Source organism: Ranitomeya imitator, chromosome 3 (assembly GCF_032444005.1).
Source record: "Ranitomeya imitator isolate aRanImi1 chromosome 3, aRanImi1.pri, whole genome shotgun sequence".
NCBI classification, from domain to species: Eukaryota; Metazoa; Chordata; class Amphibia; order Anura; family Dendrobatidae; genus Ranitomeya; species Ranitomeya imitator.
The window spans coordinates 697,999,369-698,021,954 of NC_091284.1; the positions used below are offsets into that span (position 1 = coordinate 697,999,369).

At 45.2% G+C, this 22,586-nt stretch overlaps 1 protein-coding gene across 1 annotated transcript in view; it reads right to left on the reverse strand.

Moving 5' to 3' along the window:
• Window positions 1-4,041: 4,041 nt before the first annotated feature.
• DCTN2 (dynactin subunit 2) overlaps window positions 4,042-22,586 on the reverse strand; it is a 106,762-nt gene continuing 88,217 nt past the window's right edge. The window contains exons 11-14 of the mRNA XM_069758564.1: window positions 22,424-22,495; window positions 22,087-22,189; window positions 18,046-18,137; window positions 4,042-4,645 (exon numbers count right to left, since the gene is read on the reverse strand). Of these exons, the coding sequence (XP_069614665.1) occupies window positions 4,559-4,645; window positions 18,046-18,137; window positions 22,087-22,189; window positions 22,424-22,495 (354 nt within the window). The 3' untranslated portion in view covers window positions 4,042-4,558. The remainder of the gene's footprint in view (window positions 4,646-18,045; window positions 18,138-22,086; window positions 22,190-22,423; window positions 22,496-22,586) is intronic.

The following is a 22,586-nucleotide window of genomic DNA, read 5'->3' on the forward strand; positions in this document are numbered from 1 at the left end:
TGCCACACCTCCTGTTTGCCTATCGGGAGGTGCCCCAAGAATCCACGGGGTTCTCCCCGTTCGAGCTGGTACACAGGAGACGGGTAAGGGGACCCCTAGACTTGGTGCTAGAACACTGTGAAGGGGAGGGCCTCATAGAAAGGGTACCTATTGTACCCTATGTGCTGGAATTCCGGGCCCGCCTACAGGAGCTGACCCAGGCTATACTTGAAAACATGCAGGCAACCCGGCGGCGCCAGTGCGTATGGTACGATCGGAGGGCCAGAGAGCGCACCTTGGAAATAGGACAGAAGGTCCTGGTGTTAGAGCCCACTAAACAGAACAAGTTCCAAGCTGCATGGCAGGGGCCCTACCAGGAAGTGGGGAAAATAGCCGACACAACCTATAATGTCGCCGATTGTGACGACCCCAGGGTTATCCGCATGTTCCACGTGAATATGCTGAAGCCCTACCGGGAGTGCCCAGAAGAGGTAGTGGCCATCTGTGCACCGGAAGCAGAGGATTTAGCCGGACTTCCCTTGCCGGATGTCTTAGGGGAAAGGACTCAGTCTAAAACATGGGACCAGGTACACTTGGGTGAAGACCTAGGCCCCTGGGAGAGACAGCAGGCGGAGGAGTTGTTGAGGCAGCGACAGAGGATGTTTTCGGGGAGACCAGGGTACACACCTGGCACAACACAAGGTTGAGACCCAGGATCAGACCCCCCTGTGACAAAACCCCTTCCGCGTCCCTGAGTCTGTACGAGAAGGGATGCGACAAGAGATGTTGCGTTTAGAGGTCATTGAAGAGTCAGATAGTCCCTGGGCATCCCCCGTAGTGTTAGTGCCCAAGAAGGATGGGACTACACGGTTTTGTGTAGACTATCGTAAGCTCAATGAGAAAACAGTGACGGATGCATATCCCATGCCACGTGTGGATGAGTTGTTAGACCGGCTGGCGGGGGCAAAGTATTTGACCACCATCGATCTATGCAAAGGCTACTGGCAGATTCCCCTTAGTCCTGACGCTATTCCCAAGTCGGCATTTGTCACCCCGTTTGGCTTATTCCCGTTTCGAGTTATGCCATTCGGGATGAAGAATGCCCTGGCAACCTTACAGAGGCTGGCTGACCGGCTTCTGGATGGTCTCCAGGACTATGCTTGTGCCTACATGGACGACATCGCCATCTACAGTGCGACATGGGAAGAGCATCTAAATCACCTAGAGACAGTATTGGACAAGATCCGCCAGGCCGGAATCACCCTGAACCCAAACAAGTGTCACGTGGGCAAACCAGAGGTTCAGTATTTAGGGCATTGGGTGGGAAGTGGGAAACAGCGACCAGAACCAGCAAAGATTGAGGCCATGGCCAAATGGCCCACCCCACGCACTAAAATCCAGGTCATGGCGTTTCTAGGGACAGCAGGGTATTACAGGAAATTCGTTCCCAATTACAGCAGCGTAGCTAAGCCCCTCACTGATCTGACCCGTAAGAACCAACCCTGCCAGGTAACCTGGACCCCAGAGTGTGAGGAAGCCTTCCGCCAACTAAAGGACGCCCTCACCAATACCCCTGTATTGGCCGCACCCGATCCAACTAAACGTTTCCTTGTTCACAGACGCTTCTATGTTTGGATTGGGGGCAGTACTGAGCCAAGTCGGGCTGGACGGCCAAGAACACCCGGTAGCTTACCTGAGTCGGAAACTACTGCCCCGTGAAGTAAGCTATGCGGCCATCAAGAAGGAGTGCCTGGTGGTAGTATGGGCACTCAAAAAGTTGCAACCATATTTGTATGGACGACAGTTTTCCCTCCTAACGGACCATAATCCCCTAGTCTGGCTTAATCGGGTCTCCGGAGACAACGCCAGATTGCTGCGGTGGAGTTTAGCCCTACAACCTCTGGACTTCACCATCTACTACAGACCCGGCAAACAAAACCGTAACGCCGATGGACTAAGTCGACAAACGGAACTTGTACCAACCCCATAAACTTCGGTCATCCCCAAACCGATCCGTTAAGGATCAGACTGTGTATGCCGATCGTGTCGCTGAAAAGGGGAGCTGTGTTACGGAACCACTCAGCACCCAGAATATGTTGTGCAGTTATATGTATGTATAATAGGTTCCATGTGAGATGCATGTCCCTAATGCATCAGCCCACAGGCTGCACCCCTGGGCAGAGGGGACACGATACTCCCCTATTGTACAGCCCTTCCCCCCTCCCCCCCTCCCCACACACATCTTTGTAATTCCCACAGTAAATATCGGCAGGCTGCGGCCACCTGCGGCTATTGTAAAGTATGTCTGGCCTGCCGCTTGTCTATTGGCCTGCCCTCTGTATCTGTGTCATATATTCTGTGTCCTGTGAGTAAAGTGTTGTCAGACTGGAAATATGTGGAGAAGCAGTGATCTTTTATATGCGCCCATGTAACCAAGGAATTCCAGCCAGCGTCCTTCATCCAGTCTCCAGCCAAAGCAGAGTGGACCTCCGGAAACACAGGGTGGTACTGAAAGAGGTACCCCAGATTGGTAGACGCCGTTACAGTGGCATCAGGAAGAAATTTTTCCCCTCATATAGGGCAATTAGCATCTGCCTCATAGGGTTGCCTTCTTCTATATCAACATATTAAAAGAGAATCTGACATCTGATACATGCTGCACAATCCGCTGTCTGTCTGATCTCAGCCAAGTATGTTTTACTATGAAACGCTGTGACGCTTCAGAGAAAAACACACCTAATAGCCGGCGGCCTCACCCAGCCCACTGCCAGTACACACGCATGTAGGTAGAGACCTGTCAATCCAGGGCAGCAGGAGGGATGAAGCCACGGAGAACCACCTTTCCATCTAGTCTGCAACGCGGCTTGGTCTCCGGCAGCTTTTCAAAGTGAAACACTGTAGTGTTAAAAGAAAAACACAGAGTAATATTTAAATGGTTGAGATGGGCAGCAGGGTGGCTTAGTGGTTAGCACTGTTGCTTTTCGGCACTGGGGTTCTGGGTTCAAATCTTAGCAAGGACAACATCTGCAAGGAGTTTGAATGATCTCCCCGTTTGCTCTGGATTCTCCACTTTCCTCCCACACTCCGAAGACATACTTGATAGGGAATCTAAATTGTGAGCCCCAATGGGGACAGTGATAATGTCTGTAAAGTGCTGTGAAATATGAGCGCTATATAAGCAATGCATAATAAATGGTACAGCCAGTGCCTGATTATATAGTTATATATGTTGAACTTGGTGGACTTATGTCTACTTGAAACTGCTTTCTCATAGTTTCTAAGGTTTTATTTTCGCCCTTTTGCCCCCAAGAATTGGCATTCATAACAAAGAAGCTACCTGGAGTGTGGTCAAATCTATCATAAATATGATGTACACATACAGTTACCCTTGAGGAGCATGGATTTTGCAGCAGATGGTGTTAGGAACCTGTTGATCTCCTGGAGTGGAGTGCCTGGTGAGGGGTGGCCTGACTAGTCTTGCATCATCTTGTGGTTTTCCAAGCTATGTTTTCTCTGAAGCACTGCAACATTTCAGAATAAGGCATACATAACTGCAATCTCACAAAAAGGCTCAAAATTCATGGTGCTCATGGTTCAGGCAGCAAAAAGCTAGTGACAGGTTCCCTTTAAAGCAGTCATTCTTGGATGGCTTAGCAAAGCAGGTACATCAAGGCCAGGTGATCCTGTGTCAAATATACATTATATATATTTTAATATTTCAGATCAGGTGACAGATCCTCTTTAAGAACCCGAGGTTAGATCCACATGCAGTAGTAGGTGCTTCTTCTGTGCACAAGTCATTCCCTGGCATTACATACTGGAATAGGAAAACAACAAACCTTCATCTCAAAAGTGTATTCACATGGTTAGTGCGTGACGCTATCAAAAACGTGGAAAAAACTGCAGGCATTTTTCTACAAACTTCCATTGTTTTAGGTGGCACCTTGAACACCTTTCCTACCATGACATGATACCAGCTGTGCCACACCGGATTCAGAATCACGGGACACTCATTTAGTAAAGATTACTTTTATGTAAGAAAGAGCCTATCAAGTTCCAAGATTTTCATCCTTATAATTTACTTATGTTTATTAGAGGACAGTTAGTGAAGAACAGATCCCCTCCGGTCAGTAATGGGGTTATAGTAAACTTGGTATATTGGTCAGATATACCTTTATGGACATTCTGCACCAGAAGGTATAAGGACATACAGATATAAATAAAAAGCCTAAGAAAGGCGTCTTCTCCCCAGACAGTCCCAGTCCGCATCACAAGTACCAGCATGCAAACGCAACACCTTCAAAACTTGAGTGCTGTCCTTCCTGAGGGCTTGGCCCATAGTAAAGCACAGGTGGATTGTCCCCTTGCATGGCAGGTATAGGTCAAGCACTCTAAGCATAACCAGGGGAATGAGCAGAGGAATGGGTAATACTGGATGCTAACGAGACTAGATATTTACACAATAGTAAAACTTTCCTTATTAGGCAAAGGGAATTTGGAGGAATTTCTTAGTGCAGCGTTTGTAGGAAATCATTTCTTGCACTTTGCGGCATTGAGGCTTGTATGAAGAAATTGCGACTTATTTGCCAAGCTTTTTTATTCTTGAGTCGATATTTGCAAAGTTATCCTCCACTGTGGAAAGGTTCTCCTTCATGGCCTTTTGGACCTGGAGTGAAAATAGACATTTATTTAACAAAGTCCATACTTGTATGGAAAACAACACGGCTGTAATGACTTTACCAAGATCTAATATGCTACACATGATAATAGTAACCCGATTTTCTATACCAAGAAAAGAGGGTAAGAGGTGATGTTGTGGTGTGTGGGAAGGAAGAAGATGCCATAGAGCATGACTACGGCTGCCGGCTGTTTCTGGCTGCTGGATGGAGCAACGTCCGTTAAGTGTTAATCATTTGCTTGGCTCTGCCAAATATTGGAAGATAAAAATGTTACTTTTTGGTATTTGTCAAGTGACTGATAAGAACCATGCTCTTCATTATGGAGGTCAGAAAGTATATGCGAGGTTGGAATTCCATGCAGGCACTGTGAGGGTACGAACACATGTGTCGGGTACGATGGGATTGTTTTGCTATGGAAAAATCCAATCCAAATGGTGAGATTTCACTGCACATTTACTAAAGGTGAAAATCTACAGCACAAAAGGTCATACTGCAGATCTAAAATCCACAGCACTGGTCAATTTCCGACAGTGGGTTTTCTCCACGGGACATGGGTGAGATTGTGTAGATTCTCACTGACTATACAGGTCCTTCTCAAAAAATTAGCATATAGTGTTAAATTTCATTATTTACCATAATGTAATGATTACAATTAAACTTTCATATATTATAGATTCATTATCCACCAACTGAAATTTGTCAGGTCTTTTATTGTTTTAACACTGATGATTTTGGCATACAACTCCTGATAACCCAAAAAACCTGTCTCAATAAATTAGCATATCAAGAAAAGGTTCTCTAAACGACCTATTACCCTAATCTTCTGAATCCACTAATTAACTCTAAACACATGCAAAAGATACCTGAGGCTTTTATAAACTCCCTGCCTGGTTCATTACTCAAAACCCCCATCATGGGTAAGACTAGCGACCTGCCAGATGTCAAGAAGGCCATCATTGACACCCTCAAGCAAGAGGGTAAGACCCAGAAAGAAATTTCTCAACAAATAGGCTGTTCCCAGAGTGCTGTATCAAGGCACCTCAATGGTAAGTCTGTTGGAAGGAAACAATGTGGCAGAAAACGCTGTACAACGAGAAGAGGAGACCGGACCCTGAGGAAGATTGTGGAGAAGGACCGATTCCAGACCTTGGGGAACCTGAGGAAGCAGTGGACTGAGTCTGGTGTGGAAACATCCAGAGCCACCGTGCACAGGCGTGTGCAGGAAATGGGCTACAGGTGCCGCATTCCCCAGGTAAAGCCACTTTTGAACCATAAACAGCGGCAGAGGCGCCTGACCTGGGCTACAGAGAAGCAGCACTGGACTGTTGCTAAGTGGTCCCAAGTACTTTTTTCTGATGAAAGCAAATTTTGCATGTCATTCGGAAATCAAGGTGCCAGAGTCTGGAGGAAGACTGGGGAGAAGGAAATGCCAAAATGCCTGAAGTCCAGTGTCAAGTACCCACATTCAGTGATGGTGTGGGGTGCCATGTCAGCTGCTGGTGTTGGTCCACTGTGTGTCATCAAGGGCAGGGTCAATGCAGCTAGCTATCAGGAGATTTTGGAGCACTTCATGCTTCCATCGGCTGAAATGCTTTATGGAGATGAAGATTTCATTTTTCAGCACGACCTGGCACCTGCTCACAGTGCCAAAACCACTGGTAAATGGTTTACTGACCATGGTATTACTGTGCTCAATTGGCCTGCCAACTCTCCTGACCTGAACCCCATAGAGAATCTGTGGGATATTGTGAAGAGAAAGTTGAGAGACGCAAGACCCAACACTCTGGATGAGCTTAAGGCCGCTATTGAAGCATCCTGGGCCTCCATAACATCTCAGCAGTGTCACAGGCTGATTGCCTCCATGCCACGCCGCATTGAAGCAGTCATTTCTGCAAAAGGATTCCCGACCAAGTATTGAGTGCATAACTGAACATTATTATTTGATGGTTTTTTTGTTTGTTATTAAAAAACACTTTTATTTGATTGGATGGGTGAAATATGCTAATTTATTGAGACAGGTTTTTTGGGTTATCAGGAGTTGTATGCCAAAATCATCAGTATTAAAACAATAAAAGACCTGACAAATTTCAGTTGGTGGATAATGAATCTATAATATATGAAAGTTTAATTGTAATCATTACATTATGGTAAATAATGAAATTTAACACTATATGCTAATTTTTTGAGAAGGACCTGTATAGTTCCATGCTGCACATATTCTGTCCATATCAGACGCCTGTGGAGTCACACTAAGTATGTGTTTATTGGCATCCCTGGGGGACTTTGTAAATTTTACTTTCAGCAAGCCATTGATATAAGAAAACTTGACCCTAGAGATCAGCAGATCACTTCGCACAACCCCAGTCCGTGGTCCAGTTCAGTGCTATCTGACAGGAGCTGCACAAGTCCTGAGCGTCCGGTTTTGAAGGTGCAGCGCTTGAGTCACCGGTTTGGCATGACACCATCTGTGTAGCGCTCAGGTGACGTCTCACAAGCCCAGTTAATCAGAAGCCAAGCCTGGGATCCCAGAGGAGAACGAAATTCATACATTTCCTGTCCACGGCCAGAGAGCACTGACCTGGACAATGGTTGAGTGAAGCGATCCACTTATTTCTACTAGAAACTCCCATATCCAGGACATCTAGTGAGGGACACGGAAAAGGCTGCTAAAGAAGACAATCAATTTAAAGCCATTCATGAAATAAAGGGAATATGTAGGATCAACCCTCCTAAGCAGGTCATAGGAAGCAGAATATAATGATTCGTTGATGAGATTTTTTTTACGCTGGCTGCAGTAACTAAGTTTACCTCCGGTCACAGAGGTGTTGACTGAGGAGAGTACTACTCCAAGTAGCCTAAGCCTGCTGCCACTAATAACAGCGAGAGCAGGCGTGGATGATGGGAGTATTTATCAGCTAGCGCTGGGATCCAGGTCTGCAATAATTGGTTTTCAGCCTGGAAGGTGCAAAGATGCGACTGTCCAGGCTGAAAACCACGGGACAATGAGCTCAGTGACTAACGGTCTCAACTTACCGCAGGTCACTGAGGTTGCATTCCCAGCTCACTTCAGTGTGGGCCGGGCCGATGAACTGTGGTGACATCAGTGAGATCATCACTAGCACCATGAGTAAAAAGTTTCACGATGCAGCGCTGAGCTCAGCAAGTTTACTGCAGTTCAGTACAAAATTTCTCACATTGCACAGGTGAGGGATATTTGTGGGTTTTTTTTTGTGTTTTTTTTTTTTTAGAGCAGACCAGGGCTTCAATTGGAATGGACATTAGGTGAGTATTTTTGTTGTTTATTAGTTTCTGTTTTTTTACAGGGGACAAGCGCTTCAATGGAATGGGTGTAAGGTGAGTATAACTGTTTGTTATTATTAAATAAATTTGAAAAACAGTGTGTATTTCTATTTCAAATAAATTACTTTATTCCGGGTGTTTTTTTACTGACAATATGACTATGGGGTTAATAATGGATAGGTATCTTATATATGCCTATCCATTACTAACTGCTGGGCTTGATGGAACCTGCAAATACAAAGTTGACATCAACCCTACAAATATAAACCCCACTTGCCAACATCACAGGTCAAGTCGGAAGAGCCAGGCAAAGCACCAGAATTGGCTCATCTAATAGATGCACCTTTTCTGGGGTGGCTGCAGCATGACATTTTTAGCCTGGGGGGGGCAACATCCATGGCATCTTTCCAGCGTGAAAATACCGTACCGTGTCCAGCTGTCCGCTTTACTGGGTGTCAAAAATTAAAAAAAATCATTGCAGGGACGGCTCTATTCTTCACAATCCGTCATGATAAAGCTGACAGTTGCTGCCTGCAGTTGTCAGTTTTGCCATACTGCCTATCAAATAAGAAAAGACCCCACTTCTTTTTTTATTATTATTATTATTTATAGTACAGGGTGATGAATACTCCCATCAGCCAACGCCTCTGTGACCAGAAGTAAACTTTTTGCTGGAGCTCTGACTGGCGGTAATAATCTTACTCCCAATCAGAGCAGTCAGTGTTTCTCACAATACTAGATGTCTTATTTCAGAAAAATCTGAGCCCTCTTATATTTAAAATAATCTGTGGAAGCAGATTCTCATGCAGAAAGGTGTCCGGTCCATAGCCTGGAACAGCTCATTCACAAAAAAAAAAAAACAAAAAAAAAACAAACATGCTTTTCTCTGGAATAAGACATTGGGTCTCAGATATCACAGTATAGTGGCATATAAAAGTTTGGGCACCCCTGGTCAAAATTACTCTCATTATGAACAGTTAAGCAAGATGAAGATGAAATGCTCTCTAGACACATTTCCTTTGTATTTTAGGCAAAACAAAATTACATTAAATATATATACCGTAATTTTCAGATTATAAAGATGCAACTTTTCCCCAAAAAATTTGGAGGGAGAATGGGGGTGTATCTTATAATTCGAATATACCTTAACGGCTGTGGTGGAGTGGGGACCCAGGGTCACTGCTGGCGGAGGCAAGAGTTGGGCGATGCTGCGGACCTCAGACTGGGAGGAGGGGGTGTTTGGAGGTGCGACACTGTGGGTGGTTGCTAGTGCAGGGGCTCCACCGACATTTTGTTTAAGCCCCGCACTTCCATGGTTTACATTGCGGTGGACCCCGGGAAAATGGCCTCCGTGGGTGGCGTATATGTAGATAGAAATCTCGGCACCAAGATTTCGTGAGGTGAGATCTCGGCGCTGAGATCTCTATTTGCACATGCGCTGCCCATTTTCCCGGGGTAAACCATGGAAGTGTGCAGGCTCCCACAAAATTCCAGCAGAATTCGGCGCACCACTGAGCACCCGCAGCATCACACCTCTGAGTACTCCTTCCTACCAGCCTGGGATCTACAGCCTTGCCCCACTCCCGCATTCATCAGTAGTGACCCTGGGAAACCACTCCAACGCAATTGCCAACCCTCCCCCCCCCACCCCGGTAAGCAAGATGCACGGATTATAAGAAGCAATATTTTAGTAGAAAAAAAGTTTACACATACATACATATATATATATATATATATATATATATATATATATATATATATATATATATATATATATATATATATATATATATATATATACACACACACATAATATACATATATTTTGTGTGTGTGTGTGTATATATATACCGTATATACTCGAGTATAAGCCGAGATTTTCAGCCCAAAATTTTGGGCTGAAAGTGCCCCTCTCGGCTTATACTCGAGTCAAGGTGGGTGGCAGGGTCGGCGGGTGAGGGGGAGAGGGCGCTGAGGTATACTTACCTAGTCCCAGCGATCCTCGCGCTGTCCCTGCCCTCCCACGGTCTTCTGTGCTGCAGCTTCTTCCCCTCTTCAGCAGTCACGTGGGACCGCTCATTACAGAAATGAATAAGCGGCTCCACCTCCCATAGGGGCGGAGCCGCCTATTCATTCCTCTAATCAGCGGTGCCGGTGACCGCTGATAAAGAAGCTGCGGCACCGAAGACCAGGCAGAGGGACAGCGCGAGGATCGCTAGGACTAGGTAAGTATAGCATATTCACCTGTCCTCGTTCCAGCCGCCGAGCGTCGCTCCATATTCCCGGCCGGCGCCTCCATCTTCCCGGCGTCTGCGCTCTGACTGTTCAGGCAGAGGGCGCGATGACGCATATAGTGTGCGCGGCGCCCTCTGCCTCATCAGTCTGTGCAGAGACGCCGGGAAGATGGAGGCGCCGGAACGAGACGCCGGGAGCTGCAATCAAGGGAGGTGAGTATATGTTTTTTTATTTTTTATTGCAGCAGCAGCAGCGGCAGAGATTTATGTGGAGCATCTATGGGGCACAGTGAACGGTGCAGAGCACCGTATATGGCACATCTATGGGGCACAGTGAACGGTGCGGAGCACCGTATATGGCACATCTATGGGGCACAGTGAACGGTGCAGGGCACCGTATATGGCACATCTATGGGGCACAGTGAACGGTGCAGAGCACCGTATATGGCACATCTATGGGGCACAGTGAACGGTGCAGGGCACCGTATATGGCACATCCATGGGGCACAGTGAACGGTGCAGAGCACCGTATATGCCACATCTATGGGGCACAGTGAACGGTGCAGGGCACCGTATATGGCACATCTATGGGGCACAGTGAACGGTGCAGGGCACCGTATATGGCACATCTATGGGGCACAGTGAACGGTGCAGGGCACCGTATATGGCATATCTATGGGGCACAGTGAACGGTGCAGGGCACCGTATATGGCACATCTATGGGGCACAGTGAACGGTGCAGAGCACCGTATATGGCACATCTATGGGGCACAGTGAACGGTGCAGGGCACCGTATATGGCACATCTATGGGGCACAGTGAACGGTGCAGAGCACCGTATATGGCACATCTATGGGGCACAGTGAACGGTGCAGAGCACCGTATATGGCACATCTATGGGGCACAGTGAACGGTGCGGAGCACCGTATATGGCACATCTATGGGGCACAGTGAACGGTGCAGGGCACCGTATATGGCACATCTATGGGGCACAGTGAACGGTGCAGAGCACCGTATATGGCACATCTATGGGGCACAGTGAACGGTGCAGAGCACCGTATATGGCACAGCTATGGGGCACAATGAATGGTGCAGAGCACCGTATATGGCACAGCTATGGGGAAATATGAACGGTGCAGAGCACTGTATGGCACAGCTATGGGGAAATAATGATCTATTTTTATTTTTGAAATTCACCGGTAAATGCTGCATTTCCACCCTAGGCTTATACTCGAGTCAATACGTTTTCCCAGTTTTTTGTGGCAAAATTAGGGGGGTCGGCTTATACTCGAGTATATACGATATATATATATATATATATATATATATATATATATATATATATGTATATATATATATGTATATATATGTATGTGTAAACTTTTTTTCTACTAAAATGTTGCTTCTTACAATCCGTGCAATATATATATATATATATATATATATATATATATATATATATATATATATATATATATATATATATATTATATACACACACACACACATACATACACACATACAGTGGGGCAAAAAAGTATTTAGTCAGTCAGCAATAGTGCAAGTTCCACCACTTAAAAAGATGAGAGGCGTCTGTAATTTACATCATAGGTAGACCTCAACTATGGGAGACAAACTGAGAAAAAAAAATCCAGAAAATCACATTGTCTGTTTTTTTAACATTTTATTTGCATATTATGGTGGAAAATAAGTATTTGGTCAGAAACAAAATTTCATCTCAATACTTTGTAATATATCCTTTCTTGGCAATGACAGAGGTCAAACGTTTTCTGTAAGTCTTCACAAGGTTGCCACACACTGTTGTTGGTATGTTGGCCCATTCCTCCATGCAGATCTCCTCTAGAGCAGTGATGTTTTTGGCTTTTCGCTTGGCAACACGGACTTTCAACTCCCTCCAAAGGTTTTCTATAGGGTTGAGATCTGAAGACTGGCTAGGCCACTCCAGGACCTTGAAATGCTTCTTACGAAGCCACTCCTTCGTTGCCCTGGCGGTGTGCTTTGGATCATTGTCATGTTGAAAGACCCAGCCACGTTTCATCATCAATGCCCTTGCTGATGGAAGGAGGTTTGCACTCAAAATCTCACGATACATGGCCCCATTCATTCTTTCATGTACCCGGATCAGTCGTCCTGGCCCCTTTGCAGAGAAACAGCCCCAAAGCATGATGTTTCCACCACCATGCTTTACAGTAGGTATGGTGTTTGATGGATGTAACTCAGTATTCTTTTTCCTCCAAACACCACAAGTTGTGTTTCTACCAAACAGTTCCAGTTTGGTTTCATCAGACCATAGGACATTCTCCCAAAACTCCTCTGGATCATCCAAATGCTCTCTAGCAAACTTCAGACGGGCCCGGACATGTACTGGCTTAAGCAGTGGGACACGTCTGGCACTGCAGGATCTGAGTCCATGGTGGCGGAGTGTGTTACTTATGGTAGGCCTTGTTACATTGGTCCCAGCTCTCTGCAGTTCATTCACTAGGTCCCCCCGCATGGTTCTGGGATTTTTGCTCACCGTTCTTGTGATCATTCTGACCCCACGGGGTGGGATTTTGCGTGGAGCCCCAGATCGAGGGAGATTATCAGTGGTCTTGTATGTCTTCCATTTTCTAATTATTGCTCCCACTGTTGATTTCTTCACTCCAAGCTGGTTGGCTATTGCAGATTCAGTCTTCCCAGCCTGGTGCAGGGCTACAATTTTGTTTCTGGTGTCCTTTGACAGCTCTTTGGTCTTCACCATAGTGGAGTTTGGAGTCAGACTGTTTGAGGGTGTGCACAGGTGTCTTTTTATACTGATAACAAGTTTAAACAGGTGCCATTACTACAGGTAATGAGTGGAGGAAAGCACTTCTTTTCTGCGGATTTTGACCTGCTCCAATAGGAAACTGCAGATGAAAATCCGCAGAAGAAACCGCAGTAAAAACCGCAATAAATCCGCAGTGAAAACCGCAACGGGTTTTCACTGCGGATTTTGGAATTCTGCTGCGGAAAAATCTGCAGTGGAATCCGCAAAGTGTGAACATAGCCTAATACTCCCTCCACGGTCCCCCCCCCCCCCCCCCACACACACCCCCGGCGGCTAACTTCGTCGCGTTATCGCCAATGCCTTCACCCCGCCCCACACCGCCAGCTATGGCACACAGCCAGCGCGCCTCCATAACATCCCCTAACCACGACAGTCACAGGCGCATACGCCGCAGACCATCCCCATCCTCCTCTGAAGATTCACAGCATTAAGTCCACGGCACCCCAAATCCCCACCATTCCCCCCACAGGCGCCGCACACATACGTATCGCCACAGATCCCAGTTCGCTAGGTGGCGCTCACCGTCCAAATCGGGACAGTCTGACAGTTCCGAGTGCCGCGAGGAGACTCTTAGGGTATGTTTCCATGTGCAGGAAACACTGCGTGTCTGGCGCTGCATAGAGCCGCAGCGTCAGACACGCAGCGTCCAGATGTTACAGCATAGTGGAGGGGATAGAATTAAATCCCGTCTCCACTATGCGTGGTAACACGCACGCGGCGGCCCTGCGACTCCAGACATGCTACGCGTCTTTTCGCAAGATATAGCACAGGGCCCTATGGTGGGGAGCGATGATGCCGGATGTGTGCTGTGAACACATCCGGCATCATAGCGTCCCAGAAAAGGGGCGGGGCTTACCGCAGAGTAGCAAAGCCGCTCCGACGATACCGCCGGCCATCCTGAACGTGAACACGCAGCCTTAAAGAAGAAGTTACAGGTCTGTGAGAGCCAGAAATCTTGATTGTTTGTTTCTGACCAAATACTTATTTTCCACCATAATATGCAAATAAAATGTTAAAAAAACAGACAATGATTTTCTGGACTTTTTTTTCTCAGTTTGTCTCCCATAGTTGAGGTCTACCTATGATGTAAATTACAGACGCCTCTCATCTTTTTAAGTGGTGGAACTTGCACTATTGCTGACTGACTAAATACTTTTTTGCCCCACTGTACATATAGTACAGACCAAAAGTTTGGACACACATTTTCATTTAGATTTTTCTGTATTCTGTATTTTCATGACTATGAAAATTGTACATTCACACTGAAGGCATCAAAACTATGAATTAACACATGTGGAATTATATACTTAACAAAAAAGTGTGAAACAACTGAAATTGTCTTATATTCTAGGTTCTTCAAAGTAGCCACCTTTTGCTTTGATGACTGCTTTGCACACTCTTGGCATTCTCTTGATGAGCTTCAAGAGGTAGTCACCGGGAATGGTTTTAACTTCACAGGTGTGCCAGGTCAGGTTTAATAAGTGGGATTTCTTGCCTTATAAATGGGGTTGGGACCATCAGTTGTGTTGAGCAGAAGTCTGGTGGATACACAGCTGATAGTCCTACTGAATAGACTGTTAGAATTTGAATTATGGCAAGAAAAAAGCAGCTAAGTAAAGAAAACAGAGTGGCCATCATTACTTTAAGAAATGAAGGTCAGTCAGTCTGAAAAATTGGGAAAACTTTGAAAGTGTCCTCAAGTGCAGTGGCAAAAACCATCAAGCGCTACAAAGAAACTGGCTCACATGAGGACCGCCCCAGGAAAGGAAGACCAAGAGTCACCTCTGCTTCTGAGGATAAGTTTATCCAAGTCACCAGCCTCAGAAATCGCAGGTTATCAGCAGCTCAGATTAGAGACCAGATCAATGCCACACAGAGTTCTAGCAGCAGACACATCTCTACAATAACTGTTAAGAGGAGACTTTGTGCAGCAGGCCTTCATGGTAAAATAGCTGCTAGGAAACCACTGCTAAGGACAGGCAACAAGCAGAAGAGACTTGTTTGGGCTAAAGAACACAAGGAATGGACATTAGACCAGTGGAAATCTGTGCTTTGGTCTGATGAGTCCAAATTTGAGATCTTTGGTTCCAACCACCGTGTCTTTGTGCGATGCAGAAAAGGTGAACGGATGGACTCTACATGCCTGGTTCCCACCGTGAAGCATGGAGGAGGAGGTGTGATGGTGTGGGGGTGCTTTGCTGGTGACACTGTTGGGGATTTATTCAAAATTGAAGGCATACTGAACCAGCATGGCTACCACAGCATCTTGCAGCGGCATGCTATTCCATCCGGTTTGCGTTTAGTTGGACCATCATTTATTTTTTAACAGGACAATGACCCCAAACACAACTCCAGGCTGTGTAAGGGCTATTTGACCAAGAAGGAGAGTGATGGGTGCTACGCCAGATGACCTGGCCTCCACAGTCACCAGACCAGAACCTAATCGAGATGGTTTGGGGTGAGCTGGACCGCAGAGTAAAGGCAAAAGGGCCAACAAGTGCTAATCATCTCTGGGAACTCCTTCAAGATTGTTGGAAGACCATTCCCGGTGACTACCTCTTGAAGCTCATCAAGAGAATGCCAAGAGTGTGCAAAGCAGTCATCAAAGCAAAAGGTGGCTACTTTGAAGAACCTAGAATATAAGACAATTTTAGTTGTTTCACACTTTTTTGTTAACTATATAATTCCACATGTGTTAATTCATAGTTTTGATGCTTTCAGTGTGAATGTACAATTTTCATAGCCATGAAAATGCAGATACAACTTTAAATGAGAAGGGGTGTCCATGATTTTGCTCTGTACTGTACATTATATATATATATATATATATATATATATATATATATGTGTGTGTGTGTGTGTGTGTGTGTGTGTGTGTGTGTGTGTGTGTGTGTGTGTGTGTGTGTGTGTATATATATATATGTGTGTGAGTGTGTGTGTGTGTGTGTGTGTGTGTGTGTGTGTGTGTGTGTATATATATATATATATATATATATATATATATATATACACATACACACAGTATATACACACATACAGTATATACATACACACACTATTTACTATACACCGTATTTTGCGGTTTATAAGACGCCCCGGATTACACATTCAAATTAGTCTTTTTTTTTTTTTTTTTTTCATTTTAAAAATTGCAAAAAGAGAAATTGAGCGATGCAGACGTTTGGGCACCCTTGGAAATGTTGTGCTCAGATAACAAGCCATGACAGCCTATCAAGTTGACGATCATTGTTGGGAAATGCCAGGTAATGCAAATTTCACAGCTTTATAAAAGCCCAGCCTCCTCTGACCTTGTGCCGAAAAAAACAGCAGCCATGGGTTCTTTTGAGCAGCTGCCTTGCACTCTGAAAATGAAAATGGTGGAGGCCCTCAAAGCAGAAGAAGGCTATAAGAAGGTGGCAAAGTGTTTTCAATTTGACCTTTCCTCAGATCAAAATTGAATTAAAGGTACCTTCACACATAACGATATTGTTAACGATATCGTTGCTATTTGTGACGTAGCAACGATATCGTTAATGAAATCGTTCAGTGTGACAGCGACCAACGATCAGGCCCCTGCTGGGAGATCGTTGGTCGCTGAACAAAGTCCAGAACTTTATTTCGTCGCTGGACTCCCTGCTGACATCGCTGGATCGGCGTGTGTGACACCGATCCAGCGATGTCTTCACTGGTAACCAGGGTAAACATCGGGTAACTAAGCGCAGGGCCGCACTTAGTAACCCGATGTTTACCCTGGTTACCATCCTAAAAGTAAAAAAAAAAAACACTACATACTTACCTACCGCTGTCTGTCCTCCAGCGCTGCGCTCTGCACTCCTCCTGTACTGTCTGGGAGCCGGAAAGCAGAGCGGTGACGTCACCGCTCTGCTTTCCGGCTCACAGACAGTACAGGAGGAGAGCAGAGAAGCAGAGCGCAGCGCTGGAGGACAGACAGCTGTAGGTAAGTATCTAGTGTTTGTTTTTTTTTACTTTTAGCATGGTAACCAGGGTAAACATCGGGTTACTAAGCGCGGCCCTGCGCTTAGTTACCCGATGTTTACCCTGGTTACCGGCATCGTTGGTCGCTGGAGGGCGGTCTGTGTGACAGCTCTCCAGCGACCAAACAGCGACGCTGCAGCGATCCAGATCGTTGTCGGTATCGCTGCAGCGTCGCTAAATGTGAAGGGGCCTTAAGAAATGGCAGATAATAGAGACAGTGGAGGTCAAAATGAAAACAAAAAATAAAATGAGAATACATTTATTTTTTTGCCTAAACTACAAAGGATGTGTGTCATCTATAACTTTAGCCCTTTTAGAGATCATTTCATCATCAATTGCTTCAATGTTCACAATAACAGTAATTTTGATCAGAGGTGCATGAACTTTTACATGCCACTGTACAATTTTATTCAGCTTCCTATGAAATACATGCCCATATAGATGGCTTAGGTGGGTTGATCCCACAGATTCCTTTTAAAGGATTATTAAATTCAGGTTTTCGTGGCCGAGATAGGAATGACTGCGTCCAGGCCCTGGCTACTGGAAATTAAGCTATGGAAACAGTAATATTACTGGTATGGAAAATTCTTAATATTCTGTTTGAAACCTTAAAAATGACACTTTAGGCCGCGTTCAGTTAGGTTTGTGGCTGAAAGCGAATCACTGATTGAGATTCTTGTATAAACTTAATTGGGAACCTTTAGGGAACAGCTTCAGAACGCCATTAACCCGCAGATTAACCCCATATCGGCAAGTTCATTTCTTTTTTTACATGAATGGTTCCATTTAATGTAAAGTATGTAGATTCATCCAGCAATAAAGAGGTCTCCCTCAGTGACAAAGCAGGCAATTATAGTACAGAGACGAGAATGGAATTGTGTAGAGTAGCGGAAAGAAGATGTAGCACATAATGATTATACACTGCAGATCAGACGGTAAAACAATCCGCAGGACAAGGGTCTCCTCAGACGCACTATTCCTTATTACTGGAAGCTCAATAGACAGGATGGGAGGAAGAAAGGATTACGTACCACGGCCAGAGCAGCGGTGTTGTCCTTCAGGGAGTTGGAAATCATTAGCTGCGTAGTGTCCAGATGGGTAAGCAACTGTCCAAACTGCATGGCTGAAACACAGGGATTGCACTTCAATATTTGACCAGCGATGTAGATATGAATGGTAAATTGTAATAAGCACAGCTGTTTCCAGTACATTAGAATATTTGTCAGGCCTTCGTTATCACATACTGAGGTGGTGGATTACTTGGTGTGGACCTACCTTCTAAAAATAGGAATAATCAATACCCTGAGTTCACAGATTAAATGATGACTTATAGTGGCTGCCTCTTACACCCAATAGAAAGCGTCTTCTCATCTCAAGTTTAAGTATTCCCGCAATATGCTTTATGATCAATGGGGTTAATGATAAACCCCTCCTAGCCTCAGTGTGAAGTTATCAGCATCTTTTCATAGAATGCAATAAGAGAGGAAGATGCTGTCCATTGTTGTGCCTTTAAAAGTAACAGTGCAATAGTCTGGTAGCCAGGAACATTAGAAGCCGCCTACCGTCACGGGTGTGCTTCATCGCGTTCAGTCAGGCTCGACCATGGACAATGTGCAAGTGTTGGTCAGCAACATACAATACACACTGTGCAAGCGCGGAAAACCAGAAACACTGAGCAGGCGCAGGATGGACAGTGATGTCAGCGCAACACTGGGAACAATTCAAATTGCGTGGGCTGGGCAAGCCTGACTGAACGCGATGGAGCGCACCTCTATGACTAAAATGAGCAGGTAGCATATAACTATATAACACGCTTTTTTAGAAGGACTTTAATGGGAAAAACATGTTATTGATGCACATTGCTTCACTAACGCCGCACTGGGGACACTTCACATGCTACAGAGGACATGACAGGTTCACTTTAATGGCCTTCGACTCGATCTCAAGCAATTGCGACTTGATGGATGAACGCTCTGTAACACTGTGTTCCAAATTATTATGCAAATTGGATTTAAGTATCATAAAGATTTAATTGTTTTATTTTTCAAATAAATTTGTGGATAGTATTGTGTCTCAGGGCTCAATAGATAACTGAAATCAATCTTAAACACAAGTGATACCGTAATTAGTTTTCCAGGTGATTCTAATTAAAGGAAAACTACTTAAAAATGATGTTCCACATTATTAAGCAGACCAAAGTTTTCAAGCTATATGAGAAATAAAAAGGATCTCTCTGCTGCTGAAAAGCGTTAAATAGTGCAATACCTTGGACAAGGTATGAAAAAATTAGATACTTCACAAAAACGTTGTGATCATCATACTGTGAAGAGATTTGTGACTGAAACAGAGCACAGACAGAGTTCATGCAGATAAAAGCATAATGAGCAAGGTATCTGCCAGACAAATTCATTGGATTAAAGGGACGCTGTCACCTGAATTTGGAGGGAACAATCTTCAGCCATGGAGGCGGAGTTTTTGTGTTTTTGATTCACCCTTTCCTTACCCGCTGGCTGCATGCTGGCTGCAATATTGGATTGAAGTTCATTCTCTGTCCTCCGTAGTACATGCCTGCACAAGGTGCAATCTTGCCTTGTGCAGGCGTGTACTATGGAGGACAGCCAGCGGGTAAGGAAAGGGTGAATCAAAAACACAAAAACCCCGCCTCCGTGGCTGAAGATTGTTCCCTCCAAATTCAGGTGACAGTGTCCCTTTAAAGGGAACCTGTCACCCCGAAAATCGCGGTTGAGGTAAGCCCACCGGCATAAGGGGCTTATCTACAGCATTCTGTAATGCTGTAGATAAGGCCCTGATGTTACCTGAAAGAGGAGAAAAAGACGTTATATTATACTCACCCAGGGGCGGTCCCGCTGCTGGTCAGGTCAGATGGGCGTCTCCGGTCCGCTGCGGCGCCTCCTATCTTCTTTCCATGACGTCCTCTTCTGATCTTCAGCCACGGCTCCGGCGCAGGCGTACTTTGCTCTGCCCTCTTGAGGGCAGAGGATAGTACTGCAGTGCGCAGGCGCCGGAAAGGTCAGAGGCCCGGCGCCTGCGCACTGCAGTACTTTGTCTGCCCTCAACAGGGCAGAGCAAAGTACGCCTGCGCCGGAGCCGTGGCTGAAGATCAGAAGAGGACGTCATGGAAAGAAGATAGGAGGCGCCGCAGCGGACCGGAGACGCCCATCCGACCTGACCAGCAGCGGGACCGCCCCTGGGTGAGTATAATATAACGTCTTTTTCTCCTTTTTCAGGTAACATCGGGGGCTTATCTACAGCATTACAGAATGCTGTAGATAAGCCCCTGATGCCGGTGGGCTTACCTCACCCGCGATTTTCGGGGTGACAGGTTCCCTTTAAGAGAGCAGCTGCCAAAATACCATTACAAAGAAGCAAACAGTTATTTGAAGTTGCTGGTGCCTCTGGAGTCCCTCGAACCTCAAGGTGTATGAGCCTTCAAAGGCTTGCTGTGGTGCATAAACCTACTATTCAGCCACCCCTAAACAGTGTTCATGAGCAGAAACGGTTGCAGTGGGCCCAGACATACATGAACACTAATTTTCAAACAGTCTTGTTTACTGATGAGTGTCGAGCAACCCTGGATGGTCCAGATGGGTGGAGTAGTGGATGGTTGGTGGATAACCACCATGTCGCAACAAGGCTGCAACATCAGCAAGGAGGTGGAGAAATCATGTTTTGGGCCGGAATCATGGGGAAACAGCTGGTGGGGCCCTTTAAGGTTCCTGAAGATGTGAAAATTACCTCTGTAAAGTAAATAGCGTTTCTGACTGACAACTTTCTTCCATGGTCTAAAAGCAGAAACGTGCCTTCAGGAGCAAAATCATCTTCATGCATGACAATGCCCCATCTCATGCTGCAAATAATACTGTACCTCTGAGTCATTGGCTGCTATGGGCATAAAAGGAGATAAACTCATGGTGTGGCCACCATCTTCACCTGACCTCAACCCTATAGAAAACTTTGAGTATCATCTAGCACAAGATTTATGAGGATGGGAGGCAGTTCACATCAAAACAGCAGCTCTGGGAAGCGATTCTGACTTCATGCAAAGACGTACAAGCAGAAACTCTCCAAAAACTCAAGAATGCAAGAATTGTGAAGGTGATATCAAAGAAGGGTTCGTATGTTAACATGTAACTTGGCCTGTTAGGAGGTTTTGGAGTTAAATAGCTTTTTTGTTCAGTGAATGTGACCTCCTAATGCTGCAAATTCCACAGATGAGCATTTTCAGTTCTTTAAAACATATCAAATGTTTAGAATTTCTACTGTGCCTAATAATTTGGAATAGTTCATTTTGAGTTTTTATTCATTTTGGAGATTATACTGTTATCATTGGGAGGTTTCTTCAATAAAATTCGATGTATACTCTAACGGGTGATGACTTGTTAGACTGACTGTCATTTGCACCGACCATTTAGGAAAATCCGAGAAAATGTCATCTGCATAATAATTTGTAACAGTGTAGCTAGATTGATCTTGTGCGAGCCTAGATAGGTCCACCAGGGTCTTCTCTGCTGTTATCTTGATAGGTATCAAGCCACTGGATTGCTGGTTTTCCTCTTCGCCTTGTTCCTTCTATTCTTCCGACCATGATGTTCTTTTCCAGTGATTGCTCTCTTTATATCAGGTGTCCAGTCGTAGATTGGTGATCCATGCTTTTGAGGGACATGTCTGACTTGATTTGTTCCAGGATTGATTTTGCTTGTTCTTTTTGCCATCCATGGAATTGATAACATCCTTACCAGTAACACATTTCAAAGACGTTGATTCTTCTTCTGTCTGGTTTCTTTATCGTCCAAGTTTCGCATCCATATGTTACCACAAAAAAGACCAAATAAACCAAGTATGAACAGTGTTCCTTGATTTGAAGACCTTGTTCAATGACTTCATAGTTGTTGATTTGCCCTATAGCTATTCTCCTGATTTCCAGTGTCGTTGCTCCATCTTGAGCCATCATTGATCCAAGTAGGTTGAAGTGTGGTCACATATTATGCCAGCAGGATCTCAAAGCTAATAACTTTGGGTGCCATTGCATAGCAGCCAAGAAAATGTGTTACCTTGCTCATGAAGCTGCTTTAACGTCACCAGTCTCTGGACAACCTGGGGCAGAGTGCCAGACATGGAGTCCCACTTCTGAACAATGTCATACAGCTGATGCACCTGGACAGAAATTACAAAACATAAAATGTCAGAGTCCAGTCTTTATATAGACTACAGCAGATTGTACACTGTAAATGCTGGCAAACACTGAGTCAAAACACACATAGTAAAAGCCTAAGCTAACACAAGAACTGTGTGTCTGAGGGTGCGGTGCCATCAGGACTTACCCTTCTTAGATAAACACCTCCCTCATTATCCCTGTGATCTGTACAGTTAGGTCCCCAGTTACAGTACCTTGCTTTCTGTATCCGCATCCTCAACAGCCGCCTTGTGCTTTGCAATTTCATTCATCTTTCCAAGGACACTCTACAGAACAAAATGCAGATACATTTCATGTCATCAGGAAAACAAGGAACTGAAGACAAGTTGGTCAATCATTGTGTGATAACTCCTAAAG